Source organism: Podarcis melisellensis (genome assembly GCF_964234715.1).
Source record: "Podarcis melisellensis genome assembly, chromosome: 3".
Lineage (NCBI taxonomy): Eukaryota > Metazoa > Chordata > Lepidosauria > Squamata > Lacertidae > Podarcis > Podarcis melisellensis.
In genome coordinates, this window is record NC_138530.1 from 72,489,992 (window position 1) to 72,506,476 (window position 16,485).

General features: G+C 39.3%; 1 protein-coding gene and 1 long non-coding RNA gene across 5 annotated transcripts in view; one reads left to right on the forward strand and one right to left on the reverse strand.

The window, feature by feature from the left end:
* The window catches only part of PRDM1 (PR/SET domain 1), a 91,065-nt gene that overhangs the window by 17,317 nt on the left and 57,263 nt on the right, over window positions 1–16,485 (reverse strand). For 2 of the 4 annotated variants that reach the window (XM_081904627.1, XM_081904628.1), the window contains exon 4: window positions 4,114–4,363. In XM_081904627.1, the coding sequence (XP_081760753.1) occupies window positions 4,114–4,296 (183 nt within the window). In that variant the 5' untranslated portion in view covers window positions 4,297–4,363. Of the gene's footprint in view, window positions 1–4,113; window positions 4,364–5,912; window positions 6,212–14,895; window positions 15,374–16,485 lie in introns of those variants that run through there. The other 2 variants (XM_081904629.1, XM_081904626.1) reach the window with 2 other exon arrangements.
* Window positions 7,426–12,542, forward strand: LOC309366183. Its single transcript, XR_014166556.1, has 3 exons — window positions 7,426–7,534; window positions 11,311–11,404; window positions 12,443–12,542. It is a non-coding gene; the product is annotated as an uncharacterized lncRNA (long non-coding RNA).

The following is a 16,485-nucleotide window of genomic DNA, read 5'->3' on the forward strand; positions in this document are numbered from 1 at the left end:
ACCTTTCAGCTATTTCACTACATTTGTCTCTGTCAGTAGCCTGTGCCATAGAGCACAACCTGACGTGATGAGAGCCTCTGGACAAGAAATGGTACCCCATAGTTTTCTCTCCAATTCTTTTTTATTTTTAAGGAGAAAGAAATGGGAATATGTCTCCGGAAGAGTTCTTTCTTTCTTAAAAATAGCTTTAGAAATAACTGCCATCAAGAGCAGTATGTATGTAGTTAAACACACATGCTATTACTATTTCAGTGGGCCCTAACATAATACTGAATCAAACAATACTTAACCAAACAAGTAGGAACTGGATTGACAGCCAGGTGTTGAGAAAGAATGATTTAATTTTAACTCCCTGTTAATTTAACTTCCACTTCCCCAGTATTACCATGATGACTTGTTCTCTTAGCATGTTGTTTTGAACAATGAAAACTTTCGTTCTTTTGTTTTTCAGCTACAGTGACTGAAAGAATGATGCAGCTGAAAAGAGGGCCTACATCCTATAATTTATTCTTTTTAGAAGGGTGGAGCGAGAGGAAATGTTTTCTTATTGTTTCCTTTTCACAAATACACATAGCAACAGCATTAGCAGCTATCCTTTTATACATAAAGAAGGCACGTAAGTGATGGATGTCTAGCTCACGGGTCAGCATACTATGTTATATAAAGGTTTAAATACTGACTTTCTTCAAGCCACCTTGATAAATTTTATGTATATAAAAATCTAACACTGCTTCTCAGCCTAGCCTAATTCATAGGGTTGTTGTGGGGATTAAATGATGAGTGGGAGAACAATGTGCACTAAGGTAAGATGTAAATGCCATGTAATAAATAAAATGTGTTTTATATGGGATAACCTTTGAAGACAGCTCATAAAGTGCAGTTAGTACAAAATACAGCAACTAGAATATACTGGGGCAATGCATGTGGAACACATCTCACTACTCTTAAAATAGCTGCAGTGGTTTCTGGACCCAATTCAAGGTGCTGGCTTTGACTTTTAAAGCCTTAAATAGTGGGACCTAATATAACTCAAATGAATGCTTTCTCCCACATGATTCTATCCAGGTATTAAAGTCCTCACTGGAAGCTACTCTGTAGGTTCTTCATGATGACCCCTCAATAGAGCTTTCTCTGTCATAGCAGCCTTGGCTTAGAATGTTCTCCTGAAGAAGGCCTGCTTAGTCCCATCTCTGTTTTATTTTACAGGCAAGGCAAACACCTATTTACCCAGGCTTTTCAATGTGTATTAGCTTCCACCGCCCCTAGCCTGCTTTCAGTATTTTATCGTTGATCTTTTTAAAAAAACAACAACAACCAGAAATAATTTGGGGAGATTCACCCAAAAGGTGTCATAGAAATAGTATAAATAAATAAGATTTAGGAGTAGTTACAACACAGATCATATGTCCAACAATTTATCCAATTTCACTTGAATTAAATTATTTAGCTGTGATCAAACAGCTGAATATACCTTACAGTGAATGTTTCTATATAGATAAACAAAGCCTCAAAAAATAAGAACTGAAGTCAGTCACTTTAAAATGATACCACTACATAATCTCCAAGCATATGACAAGCCTTCATGGAAAGATGAGGTTCTAGGATTGGTAAAAAAATACAATCCAAGCACATACAGGTGCACATACGCAACACAGGTGTATCTTGGAACATTACTCTAACTACAGCTGTAAATGACAGCATTAATATTTCATAAGCATGTTTTTCTCCATTAAATCAGCTCATTACTTACATAATTACATGAGGTGATATTTGAGTAATCTCTCAAAAATATTATGACAGAGAATGTTTATTTGTGCAAATTGAGCCTACCAAAATCTACCAAAAGCTTTGTTTAGCCCATGCCCGTATAAAAGATGCTGTTCTCCAACCATTTCTTTGTAAATGAGGAGTAAGTATTAGATTTATTGAGTTATACTGGCATTATTCTTGAAAGCAGAGCTAGTTTCTCTTCTTTTGTTTTCCATTAATGAATCAGCTGAAATCCAGACCAGTAAACTGATTATTGGATTTTGATTTGGGGCTAGCCACAAGATTGGGCAACTCACCATCTCTTGATCTTAGCCCCCCACCCCACCCTGCCGATCAAATGACAATTATGAGAATGTGAAAAGGAACACGGTAAAGGCTGCAAAGCAGAGTTAAATCTGTGGCAACACATAATGAAGAAAGTTACAGATATCTCAATTCTAAAGGGAGTGTGAGGGGCATGGAATCAAGGAAGAATTAAGTATTTCCTTCTGCTAACTTTTCACTTGACAAAGGAGACTATAATGAAATCAAATGAGGATACTGGCTATCCAAATTCCTTAGAAGAATCCAGATAAGTAGTTAATTATGAGAAACAACCACAAACATTTCAAGAACTTGAAAGTACTGTTCAAAACAGCCTCGGCAGTAGTTCCAGACCTGTGTGTAGTAAGACATATGCAACCCAGTATTCTCAGAGTTAAGCGTATATAAAAGAGTAAATGGGAGCTGGACTTCCTATTCCCTACAGCAAACCACCAGACCCCAAAAAGCTCTACTGAGGATTAGGAGCCTCTGCTGAATGGACTAAGAGGGAAGGTGGATCCCCCCCCCAAATCATTCCATGGTACCTTCCATAAGTGGAACTCCCACAGGTGGAAGGTGCTTCTGCCTGATTTTTGGGGGACCCCCATTCTCCCACAGTCCATCCTACTCAGCAGAGGCTCAGAGCTCTTGGTGAAGCATTTTTGGGGGCAGGGGGGTGGGTTGTAACGGCAAGCAGGAATGTCAGCTAGTTCTGTGCTTAACTCTGGATCCAATCCATTATTTACACATATTTATGTTTGCCAATACAAAGCCGGCAATTTTAAAAAAGTTTTTTCAGCCAGCTTGTAATGTGGCAAAGAAGATCAAACCAAGCAAGCGAGGCCACCCTAGCACAGAAAAATGATGTTAGCTGCTTCCTACATATTAGCTGATGCTCAGGCTGATCAATTAAGTGCCATTTGTCAAGAGTTTCACAGTATCCCCACCTAAGTCATATGCATGGTATATACTGTACTAGGTACATTTTAAAGCTTCTAATTCTGTTTCTCATAGCTAATCATTTAATTGGGATATATGGGAGTGTGAAATAATGCAAGACCATAGAGATAACTAGCCTATTACAAGTTTCCTGGTCATTCCCCAAAACTGTGACATCCGGATCCAGTTTATATCAGTTGAAGTTCTGGTCCCCTTTCTACATACAAGCCTTTCCATGCTGTTTGTTGTAGGAGGATACATTTAATAACTAGAAAGGAATGAATTTACACCCTCCCTTAGCTCCGTGGTCAGTTTATTTAGCCACAGTAGCAGCACAGGTTATAGCTGTTCCACCACAAGTTGCAGGACAGGGACAAAAATGATGGGCCGTCCCTACCATTATTAACTAGCTGAACTTCACGCCTAGCTATAATAGCTACTCTATATGAAGGAATAAACAGGCAACCAATTGCTCATCCGGTATAATTTTTTCCAGCCCTTCTGAAACAACAACAAAGAATGTACCCACTCCAGAGACATGGACTGAAATATACCTGTGCGTCCAGCTACAAATAAAGGTGCACTGCCCTAGATAAACAAGTCACATAAATACAGGCTACTTATTTAATGACCTGGCCTTAACATCATCCTTTCTTCCTGGAACCCTATAAAGAACTGATACAATAAGCCTATTAAAAAACACACCTTTGTCTAATAATTCAAGGAAAAGCAACCCATTTCAATGCAACCATAGTATTTCACTACCTAATCCAGGAGTAGAGAATGTTGTTCTCTCCTACAGATAGGTATGATTAGAACCCGGATCTACAATACAACCTTTAGAATACAATCCATTCCTAAATTAAGTAACATTCTTGCCTATTTAGCAACGCAGACATTAGTCGATTTACGGCAGATTGGAGATGTTTGTGCTTTCCTGTGCAGAAGGTATTTTCTCCAGGTGTATTTCTAGGGGTGAACCTTGGAAAGCCATGACTCCCAAACATTAAAGAATGTAGAAATCAAGAAGACAAACCCACTTCCAAGAACAATGTGATCTGGCTACCAGGTTTGAATCATCCTTTGCAAACATGTTCTTACCTCTTTGCCATGTCCTGCATATTTGAAAATCAAGTTCCTTGGCAAGGAAGACTCAGCCTGGGTTACATTGCAGCCTTCTGTGCTGGGCTCCGTAGGGTGATCATTTACAATGTAGGTACACTTGTCTTCAAATTCAGCCTCTGTCCATAGAGTCATGTCAGCATCCTTCATGTCCATTTTCATTATCAACTCTGGTCCTTTTCTTCACTGCTCTGGGATTCACAATATACGAGCTACACAGTGTGGCAGCCTGGAAAAGAAAAGAAAATTTACTTCCCATTCCTTTCTCAGCACCTCTAGCATGGTGACCTAAATGCTGTCTATTGGCAAATAGATGGCATTAGTGGGATAGCTGAGGAGTGACACCATATACCCCATACCCTATAAATTGAGCTGCCTTCCCTGAAGGAATGCTTTCAAGAGCTGGGGCTGGTAAAAATAACAGAGTCACAAAAAGTAATAGGGAAAGCATGTCTGAGAACAGCACCTGTGCACACCTCTTTAGAACCTTCCCTCAGTATCTGAACGGTAGGGGTGGGGGGATGAATCTGCAGATTCAAGGCTTTGTGTGCAAAAGAGCCTGTGGAAAAGCTGCCTTGGAAAAGTGTCATAAACAAGGAAAGGAAAAGGAAGGAACTGCTGTCTGCGTCTGAATGGGCTAAAAATGGAAAGTGCACGTTGGACGAGCGGAACACAGGCTTGCCTTTTCCAAATGGGGAAGGCTGAACTTTCCCACCGGCTTCTAACACACAAACAACTTTCAAGAACAACGCTCCCCTCCCCTCTATTGACATCCTCTTATCCTCTGACACAGACAGCTGAGGGAGACTGTATCCTACCAACATCAGTCTGAAAACAGCCAGTCTGAAATAACTAGAAATATTCACTTGGATCAGAAAGAGACAAAAATACAGTAGTATTGTTTTCTGTGCCTTCCAACAGAATTAAATACAAAGTGCAAAATCTACCATCAGTATAGGGATTGAACTGCATTAGATATGCTGTATGGCATTGGCTCACTATTTCAAACCTCAGCCATGTACTCTCCACAGGCAAGCCTCCCCTCTGCTTCAGTTTCCCGTCTACAATATCAGGAAAATACTTTTTTTTTAGGGTTCCTATAAATGTTAGCACGTACTATTTGTGTTCTACTCTCATTCAGAAAAGAACATATTTTAAAAGAAGCGGAGTAATAGTATTCTGTGGAAAAACTAAATATCAGAAGAACACACTTGCAGAATTAAGTTTTACTTACCCATTAAAAAGATAATGTTAACATATCATTTTGTTTCCCCAGGTATAAAGTTACTGGATTAAACTACAGCATTTTCCAAAACAAAGGCTTTAGGCTCCAGCATTGTACTGCTAATCCTACCAGAGATTTTCATTTGTATCTGAGTAAAGCAGGGTCATATTTCCAACTCAAAGAAGTGTTTTTCAGAAGATGAAGTGTTTGGAAGAACAAAGTTATCAACTTAATTCCACACTTCCTCACAGCATTGAGCAGATTTAATAGTTCTTCATACGGTGCTTTTAATGGGCTTGATGAGATCAAACCTTAGTACAATCTGAACAATACCTTTACCACTTTGTAGGCTATGACAAGAGAACTAATACTGAAACTCAGTGAACCGGCAGTTGCCACTAGCAGTGAAAGAATTAATCATCATAAAAACAAAGGTCTCTCGAACTTAAAAGAGAAAGTCTCCAAGGAGAACCTTAACAGGTTTGCCGTCTCCATTCAAAAGAGTTCTAAAATCATCTGTCTCCCGGACAGGAGTAGGAAGAAAATTTCTTACCAAGGTACAGTCCACAAATAATTCCAACTGGCAGCACGACGTTTCAGGTAAGTCTCACACATATCTACAGAGTAAACATTACTTCTTCCACTGGCCGGGTTCAAGTAATACCAATAGAGCTAGCTTCTTCTTTTGCTGCTGCTTCTGCTTCTGGCTCTGTCTTTACTGTCAGACAGGTGCTGCTGCACTTACTGCTTCAACTTCTTTGAAACACTGGAGGGCTGAATGTTACGATACTTTCAGTCTGTGTTAACCAAACAGACTCTTCCTTTCTCCTCCCTGTTTCAGGTTTCCTATTAGCCACTCATCTGATTTACTCACAGTCACGGCTGCCAAGAGCAGGGGGTGGGGCTATACCTGTAACTCACACAGGTATATCCAATGAAACTCTGATCCAGTCAGAAGGAATTTTTCCTTTCAGCAGATCACACCAATACAGTTTTTCCTGTTAACACGTATGTCTGCTAACATTCTGCTGGCATCCAGCTTAACTCACATGCAAAAGGACAAACATTTGGTGGTGTAACACTAGAAACTATGACCTAGTGCTTAAATCTGTTTATTTTAACTGGGCATTTTTCGAACAAACATGTTTACAATTTCCAAAAAAGTGTATTTACAACAATATTGTTCTCCAGGTTGCATATTTTCTTACAATTCTGAGTAGTTTTATATTTTACAAGGTAATCTTACACATGTCTACTGAAAAGCAAGCCCCACTGAGTCCAACAGGACTTGCTCCAAGGTAAGTGAATGTAAGATTTCAGCCTTAACTTTGCACTATTTTAAAAGTGCATCATTTCAAAGTGGAAACTAAGCCTGTCCCTGCTTTAAGAGAGAATGGGTCATATGCTAACAGAAAGAAAAGTTCCATCAGTGATGCTTTCATTAGACACAATCACTTAAAGAGCATGTTGCTGATCAAAGAAGTATTGGTGTGAATATAATTAAGAGGAACATGTGCTGTTTCTTTTTCCTCCTCTCCCTGTTAGTGAATTGCCTTGAAGGAAGGACATCCTGTGATGATGGCATACAGTGTCCTGTTTGTTTATTATTAAGCGCACAGACCTTGCATTCCTATTTCTCATTACCAAACAAACCAGATGCCTAACTTCCTTCAGTGGTCCTTGTCCTTCATTGAGGAATCCTTCAGCTCACAACAGTTATGATGATGCATAGTTCCAATTATAGTCACTCACAATATTACAAACATCACCCAGTCAGTTCACCAAAGGACAAGTCTCCTACTTTTCCTTTTTACATCACATCAGCAGACATGTTTTTATTATTATTATTATCATCATCATGCCTTTCCTCTTACGTGGGCAGAAACTTGTTTTGACTTGCTATAAAAATGCAAAACACAACTACCTGTCTATATGGAAATCTGCATTGTTCGAAGAAATGTCCATTCTGTCTGATGCATACACCATACCACCACCCTCCTGAAGTTCTTGCAGAAGAAGGTGAAAGGGATTATATGTCATTCTAGGTGACACAGTACTGAGAATAGTACATATCTGTGTAAAGACCTTTGGCATCTTCTAATAGAGAAGTACTCATACCGTTGGACATAAGTAGGACAACAGCGCCAAACAAGTGTCCTGGCTTAACTGTTACTGGTACGTAATTCCACAAGAAAGGTGGTAAGGGCATCACGCTGATGGGTATAAAGGTAATTGGATATGCAGTAGGAAGAAACATTTGTTTAAAGCAAAGAAATCTGGCCACCTTGACTTGGGTAATTAACTGATGCTGAGATAGAATCAGAGGACTATTGACAACAATAGAGGCTACTTAAAAACATACTCAGCATTGACATAGTAAGTCTGTGGCCTATAGATATATGGTAACCCACACACCAACACATTCCTGTAGCTACTCAGAAATACATTGATTTGGGGAGGGATCTTTATAACCTCAGCTTTATCACATGGCTGGAAGTTACAGATGGCTAGCTCTCCAAATCAGGAGTATAAATTAAAATGACCACCCCACAGCTGATGGTTGTCTGTTTAATTCAGGGTGGCCAGAGATCAGTTTCTGTCTATTGCTCCCATAACATCTGTGGGAACATATCATGTAAATCATGTGACTGACAGAGTTTCTTCCCACCATGTCACTGTCCTACAGTGATGGGCAACCTCAGATATACATGGCAACTGGCATGACAGCTTCCTATAAATGTTGCTGCTAATAAGCAGCAGAACTTGTCGTACAGAAGCAGTGAACATGCAACTCATGTAACATGAAGTGGCCTGAGTCACTTCACATGGAGTGGAAAAACAATGTAGTCATACTGAAGCTGTCTACCCCACCCACTATACCAAGATATAAGTCTCACTTTGACATGGATATGTCTCAGAGCTTTCTAGGTCCCTGGTAATTTAAAAATAAAAAGCAGAAATTACAAAAACAAATTATTAACAAACAGCTTTTCAACACAGGCTTTTTCTGCCCATCACTAAAAAAGAATGGTCATTCTTCTTGCCTATCATGAAATAGCTATTTTGCTTTTCATTTGATTGAAACAATGACGGTGGGTGTTGGAAGGCTAAACTCTGTTTGCCCACCATTGATTGTGTGGGCACTGATGATATTCAGCAGAGTACAAAAGCAAGCTGCCGGCACAGCATTAATTACCATTGTAGAGCACAGTTGCAGTTACTGCTCCTATGCACATACCTGAGTTACACTAGGACTAAGGACACTTAGGATCCAATCTCTGTTCAGCCATTCAATATATGCTAGACTAACCTACCACAGCAGTTAAAATGCGGGTGGGAGAAAACCATGTATGCTAGTTTAAAAAAATTGAGGAAATTTTATATAAAAGGTGGAGCTCATATGTGATGCCGCAATGAAAAATGAGACACACCACTTCCCCCTGCCCCTTTTGCCTTGTGATTACATTGTCATCAGTGTACAGTGGTACCTCAGGTTAAGAACTTAATTCGTTCCAGAGGTCCGTTCTTAACCTGAAATGGTTCTTAACCTGAGGCGTGCTTTCGCTAATGGGGCCTCTTGCTGCCGCTGCACCACTGTCGCGTGATTTCCATTCTTATCCTGGGGCAAAGTTCTTAACCTGGAGCAACCACTTCCTGGTTAGCAGAGTCTGTAACCTGAAGCGTCTGTAACCCGAGGTACCACTGTATCATGGAGAGTTGCAAGAACTGCATAACACTAACTGTGACTGTTCAGAAGGGATTGAAGCTTTTTAGTGACATCCCCCCCCCCCCAGGCTTCATATGTACGTAGGTCCTTCTTAGTAAAAGTACTGGATCAGAATATCAGTATCTCCAGCAAAACAAAGTGAACTGAAGATGAACACATTACATAGCAAACATATCAGATTAAAGGTGGCAAATAGGACATAGCTTCTGTCCCTTATATATGCACACAGCCAATGATTTCATGACTTGTATGCGCGCACAAATGTGTGCTTGTACCTATATTTATCAAGGTGTGAGTGACCTGACTGGCAGTTTTTTTGTTTTTGCATAGGATTCTCTCATAGCAGTAGGTGCTGTCATCTAGAAATTGCAGTCTCAGTGTTGTTCATTTCAGAAAAAGGACTTTTTAATCATATTCATTTTCCCCTCTTTGCTCACAGAAAACCTCAACTACCTTATTAGTCAGCATTTCTGAGACAGGTCTCTCTCTCTCTCTTTCTCTCTGTATGTGTGCAATAGCTTGCAGTCCAGCAGCAAATCATGAATGGCTCCAACAGGCGCTGATGTCAGAAACTCTCTCTCTCTTCACCCCCACCCCACTTCCTTTGATGGTATCAGCCACTCTTAGCTCCACAGTAAACTGATGCTACTCAAGCTTCAGCTTCAGCTGCTGTTTTCTTCAACATTTTTTTTATGCTTATGCATATACATCATTTAAAAGGGGTGGTGGTGGTAGCAGGACCAAGAGTGCAATGCACCTGGAAAATGGCTGGAGAAACTTTCTTTAGGGGCCTTAAAGTGCCCCAAAGATTAACACACAGCTATTTTCACATCCTCCCCCTTCTTACACAAAAGTGGTCAGTGACAGAATGAACACATCAACAGAAGCAAGAAATCCCTTCATTTTCCTCCTCCTCCATATTGGCATTGTTATGGCTGTAAACATTTGGGAGGCAACCAGATCATGATCCTAAAAATGAGGATAAAGGCACCGATGCATGCCTTTTACAATGTGACATGCTTAAAAAACAAATCCTAATGTACTCTCCTCCAATTTATTATGGCATTTATATCCCATTTTTTCTTCTAAGGACTATAAGGTAGTGTACATGGTTCGTTCCCTTGCATGAGGAAAATTAATCTGGTCACTTCAGGCCCCACCAAATCTGGCAACAACAAAATGCTCTGCACACTTCAAATGTCAGCTTGAGAGCAATAGTACTCCAGGATGCTTTCTTGAGAAAGCAGCTTTTTAGATGAAGAATAAGAGTGCATTCCAAATTTACCTAAGGTTTATTATTAGTATTATACAGTGTCAACACCCACCTCATTTTTGAAAGAAAAAAATGTGCATGGTGCTACGTTATTTATCTTATTCCTTGCCATATGTTGAAGTCAGAGGCTGCCATCTGGATGTGGAAGATGTCACTGAATTGCTTTTTTACACCTTGTGCTAAAGGGTTGCATGAGAAAAATCAAATCATGCAGGATGACCACCAGGGTTGTGGGGCCCTCTGGAGCTGATTTGGGGGGGGCAGAGAAAGGGCAAGTCCACTTATGCAACAATAGATGTTGCCTGCAGCATGCAAGCATTTGTGGGACAATGCTACTGGCTATTTTCTTTCCACCCATGGAAAGATACTAAATGTCCCAGAGGTAGCAATCCAGGGGGAGAGCTAGCTTTATTATAATATATACGATCCTTCTCCGGCCTCATTGTGAGTCTAAATGAATGTGCAAAGCATTGTAACTTGTTCTGGAATACCCAGTACTAGCTAAATTCCACTTAGTTTAACATTCATTCCCTTCTTAAAGGGATTCTAGAAACCAAATAACTAACAGAAAATGCTTAGGTTTACCAGTTAGCTCTGAATAAATACAGGTAAAGTTTTGTATCTCCTTTCTCAATATTGTCCACTGGATGAACAAGCAGATGTGGCATTAGGGATCCTAATGTAATGACTATATAATCAGTCATTAATCATACCAATGTACATACACTTCTTAATATTTGTTTATAGCTTCTTCTATCAAATATTCGCCCCCCTTTACAGATAGAGAATCAAAGTTAATATACGGCAGCTTTTCCAAAGCCACCTGCAAAGTACATGCATTAGCTGTAATTTGAACTCAGGACATGTTTCTATCCATTGAACTGACTTAATTAATTGAAGATGTTATGATGATTTATACCGTACATTTTGTTTCATTTTGTTTTAAAACAGGGTTGGCAACAAAGGAAGAGAACAGGCACAAAGACTTCTTAGAACTAAAAGTGTGATCAATGGTTGAAGAGGTGTGGCTGCATTACATTTAGTGGTGAGTAATAAGTGGTGACCTTAAGGAGTTTTGCAATTGCTATTTGTTTTTAAGTAAGTGCATGCCTTAGTGTCTCTTGAAATAACATTATACAATCTCCTAGCTGAAATGCACTTATGAACATCACTTACTCCTAAAAACCAATCCTTAAGCAGAATGAAACAACAAAACATACTCCTTAATTCCTAAGGGCACTCCATTAACATTGATCACATTTTCTTACTCTGAGAAAGTTATCCCTTTTCCTCATTCTCTGGAGAGGTGGTTTTCACTTCCTACCTATCTGACAATGGTGGTTGCACCCTTTCAATCCAGTCAAACTGGCATGTATAAAAACAAAAATTTCATCTGTTCTCGTTAAATAGCTGACACCTTATCCTTCTTTCCAAATGTTGTAAATGTTTGCTTTGCAAAATCCAGGAAAGCTTTTAAAACAAAGAGAACCAAGAGCCCTCCTTCCCTCCCACTCCCCCTTTATAATGATGCATCTCTGCTTATCTGCTCGATTATCAACAGGCTATTGTTTTCCCACTGGGGCTCATTGAGTAAGGTTGACCTAAGGAAGGTTAATGTTCAAATAGGTGTTTCTCAGTTCCAGCAAAAGAATACAGGTTGCTGACAGAAAGGCATCACAAGGGTCTTCATCCTGACTTCCTTAAGAAGACAACATGTCAAGGAAGTGGTGTGTGTGTGTATGTGTTGGAGACTACCAAAAGGCCAGGCCTGTTTTGGTTTTTTATTTTTACTTCTTTTGCATCTCCCAAAACAACAACTTTTAAAGAAAGACACTGTCCCCTAGAAGAGATAATCCCACAATGGAGAGTCCATTAGAGGTATTAAGGCACTGGCAGCAGCCTGATCTACAAGAGCAGCTCTGTCCTGACAATAGACAATTAAAGCTGATAAATCTGAACTACTTGTTGCTGTTCTAATTCCTTGTAATTGTGTGCTGCTTGTCCCTGCCTCCTGCACACAGGGATGAAGCATGCTTCTTTAATCTCCAGAGTACCTGACCTAGTTCCTATGTGGTCTTTTCAGGACCTGTTTTCTTCCCATCTGGACCTCTCTCCACCCCTTCCCGCCTCCTCCAAAAGCACAGAGGAGTGTTAGCAGAGAGGAAAAGAGAAAACATCAGAACTCAGCACCAGGATAATATTTCTGTAACACCAAACAATATTCTAATCTGCAAACAGCAGCCAATTTTGCCACTTTGGCAAAATTGTGATTAAACTGTACTTTTTGTTATTAAAAGCTCAACAAGTGGAGCACATGCACAATGACAAGCCATATTGTCTGACCAATACTGGCTGCCAAACTTGCACGTTACACTCGTGTGTGTGTGTGTGTGTGTGTGTGTGTGTTTTCATACACCACCCACACACTTTGAGATTTTACTTCTATCCATTCACTGGTATGTGTGTGTTCAGCTAGATTATATAGGTTTTTTTGAGTGCATTATTCTTCCGATATACATAAGAATACTGTTATGCTAACAAACACTGCAGTTCTAACCATACCTACTCAGAAGAAAGACGTGCTGAATTTAAATGGGGTTTACTCCCAGTAAGTGGAGCTAGGAGTGCTGCCTTTCAGCAAATTGAATCCTAGGCCTTTCATATAGTTCTCACAAGACAGGTAATTATTTATGATTGTTTGTGTGCATAATAGCAGAGGAAACTTTGTATATCTGCATCTACTAGATTCAAAACAGAATAATTAATCCTCTTGCAGAGCTCAATTAATAATTTCAGGGTGCCTGGGTTTGGCAGCACAGGAATAAGAAAATATGGTTGTAGGAATGCTTACTGCTCTTAAAAATTCTATAAATTTATTTACATCTGCAGCATTCTACCCTCTTATTTCTTAAGTGCCTCTTCCTCCACCTTCTTATGCTAGCAGAGCTGATAGAAGAGACTTCTATTTTATTTCCCCATGCAGCATGGCTTAATGTTTTGCAACAGCTTGTTGTTGGATTTCTTGGACTGGTGTCCTAATTGTCACAGGCTTCTCAAAACATTTCATTTACAGTTTTACCAGGAATACTTTCATGTGCAGAGAGTGGAGAGTTCCACTACGCTGCCCCAGTCAAGCTGTCAGTAATGCCGTTTGCTGGCTTCTTTCAGTTGTCCAAGTCAGACGGGCAGGAAAGCATCACCCCTAATGTTTTTACAGTACTAATCTCCATTTGTTTTAAATAATGTTTTAAAATTAAGTCAGTAGTCTCTCTCTATTTCAATAGAAGCTTACTAATAAAATAAAAATAAGAAACCTACTTATGTTTACCATTTCACTTGCATCCTAGTCTAGCTCCCCACCACCACACTTCTGTACTAGAAACAACAATACTTTTAAACAAAGAAATTATGGAGACTATAGATAAGGTTACTAGAAATGACAGCCCAGCCTATATTTCAACATATGAAGCTTTAGTTAACTAAACAAATGAAGAAGTGCTTTCGAATAATAATAAAAAAGGGGGAGGGGGGAAGGAACAGCTTGTAATAGAGAATGTCCTGGATCTTTTGTTTCCATTTAGGATAACAACTGGGCTTTGCAAAGAAAAGACAAGAGGCAGTTCATACTTAAATTGGACCTGCCAACTGCTAGTTAGAATATTGCAAATAATTTACTTTCCATGATAAAAGGAAAAGCAAGCAGCACCCAGCAGGGGCCCAGCTGATAAAACTGTGTCAAACTCAAACCATTTGTCAACCGGGAAGGAAAAGAACAGAGCTGAAAGATGGACTCAGGAAACAGATTTATCTGGCGCAACACATTAACTAGTATAAATACCACGGGAGGAGGGAGAAAGTAAACACATTTATTCAGTATCTCCAGCTAGCCAGAAGAAGAATCACTCACGTAACTCACTGCCCGTGCCACCCAAACACTCATTTGTCACAGAACAGTAGCATTTTTCTTTTGCGTACAACGGGAGTGTTGTTTAATGCATAGCACTGAAAGGTTTTAGTAGCACACACACACACAAAAAGTGTGGTTAAACAAGGCAAGATGCAAATTCCTACCATTTTAATCTCAAAGCAATAAAACTTCAGGTCATAAACACATGAGGTAACACCTACTAAAACCTCCATCTATGTTTTGCACTTCTGTTTACTGAAGTAAACTGATGTTATAGGAGGGGTACCAAAAAAAGAGGAATGCAATGCAGTGCTATAAATGCTAGAAACTGGGACTGTACCCGAACAAAAGAGAAAACTTTTTTTAAAATGCTGGCCCTTTTCTTTGCAAAGACATTCGTTTTGAACAGTTGCATATAATTTCCGTTATGAAATAGTGTTATGAAAACAGACAAACGCAGGTTGCCAAAGCTAACTGGAATGCATACACAAGAGGTTTTCTTTAAAACTAAAGTAAAACAACAACAACATAGCAAAAGGTATACTGTAAGACAATTAAAATACACGTGAAAAACCACAGTCAGTTAATACATAAATATTAATCTAATGCAGTATATTCTTTAGCAGTACCTTTGAATAGCCATGTAGGACAGGTTTCCAATCTTCGTTCATGCATCCCAGGGTTTTAGTCCGTATATTTGTCTTCTGTCACTCACTCATTCACTCACTCATTCACACACCACGCGCACACATGCACACATTAACACGCAGGACACATGCTCTCTACCTCTCACACTGAGACACTCCTCTAACCCTGTCTGGAGCCGAGCCTTGGATTTTAGAATTTCCTCCTGTGAGAAGATTTCCCCCACCCCTTTCTTTCTACTCCACCCCATTCAGTAATTAGGCTTAACAAGAGCAATTAACAAAATAAACTCTGCTTAGGCTGGTGGTCTGATAATTCTGATTACCAAGACCTTTGGGAAATAATCAAAAATATTTAAACAGATACTTTCACAGGGGCTTTAAAAACCCACCTTTTCTGCCACAGCTTATTGCAATTATTTGCAGTTTGGTTGGAGATTGGATAGCGTGATCTCATTCTGGTGGCTTCAATATGTTATATTTTACTGAATTTTACTGAAAAGTTGCAATTGTTTAATAACATAGGACAATTTAATAATGCAAAATAAATAATGTGTTGAGATGATAAAAATGTTTTAAATTGTATTTATTGCATTTTATTGTTTGCGTTTTGATATACCCCTGTAAACCACCTTAGGAAGTGTTTTATTTTTTGAAAGGCAGAATATGCATTTGACAAATAACTTAAGGAAGGTACCAGCAAAAACTTTGTCTGCTTTAATTTTCCATTATATAATAATATGACATTAAAACACAGACTTGAGTGATTTTTTTAAATCTTTCATTTATTTATCAATGTAAAAAAAACAACACTCAAGTACAAAAATCATGAAACAATATCCTTAATAAATATACTGTGTTCCTATACAGACTCGGTGCCTTTCCTACGTAATAAAGACATTTTTCAAGTTACCTGAGATGTACATTGATTGAATAAAATATGGGCTTTGGTTTCATCCCTGACTTTTGGATTGGATTCAGGACCAATGGGAATTGTTTCAAAACCAAAAACCAAGTATCAATGGATTTAGCTTACTGATAGAAATGTCAGTAAACTATCAGCTGTTTGTGGCAACTTTCTGTTTCTGCAATACAGTTCACCTAAAACGTAAAGACCCCAATCCAGAGCACTACTGCAATAGCTGAAAGTTGTGTGTGTACTGCCACACTTGCACATATATAACATTCATCTGATCACAGCAACCCCATTTCTCCTAAAATGTTCAGAGATTCGTGTTAACAGGTGCTGGTGTTGTATATCTACAATCTGCAACAGTTCCCTCTTGTCGTTAGGTGATATGTATATTAGCAGAAATAAATAATACGTTGCTCATATACAAACCATATGCACTGTTTTCTGATAACTTGTTGGGAGAAAAAGGGAATGTGCAAGGAAGACTAAATTTCCTTAAGTGGGAAACGGCAGTGGGGAACATGTGGCTCTCCAGATGTTGCTGGACTCCAGTCAGTCCCAGTGAGCATGGCCAATGGTCAGGGATGATGGGAGTTGTAGTCTAGCAACATCTGCAGGCATAGGAGCCAACTCCAAGGGGCAGAGGTCCCTTCACCCCCCCC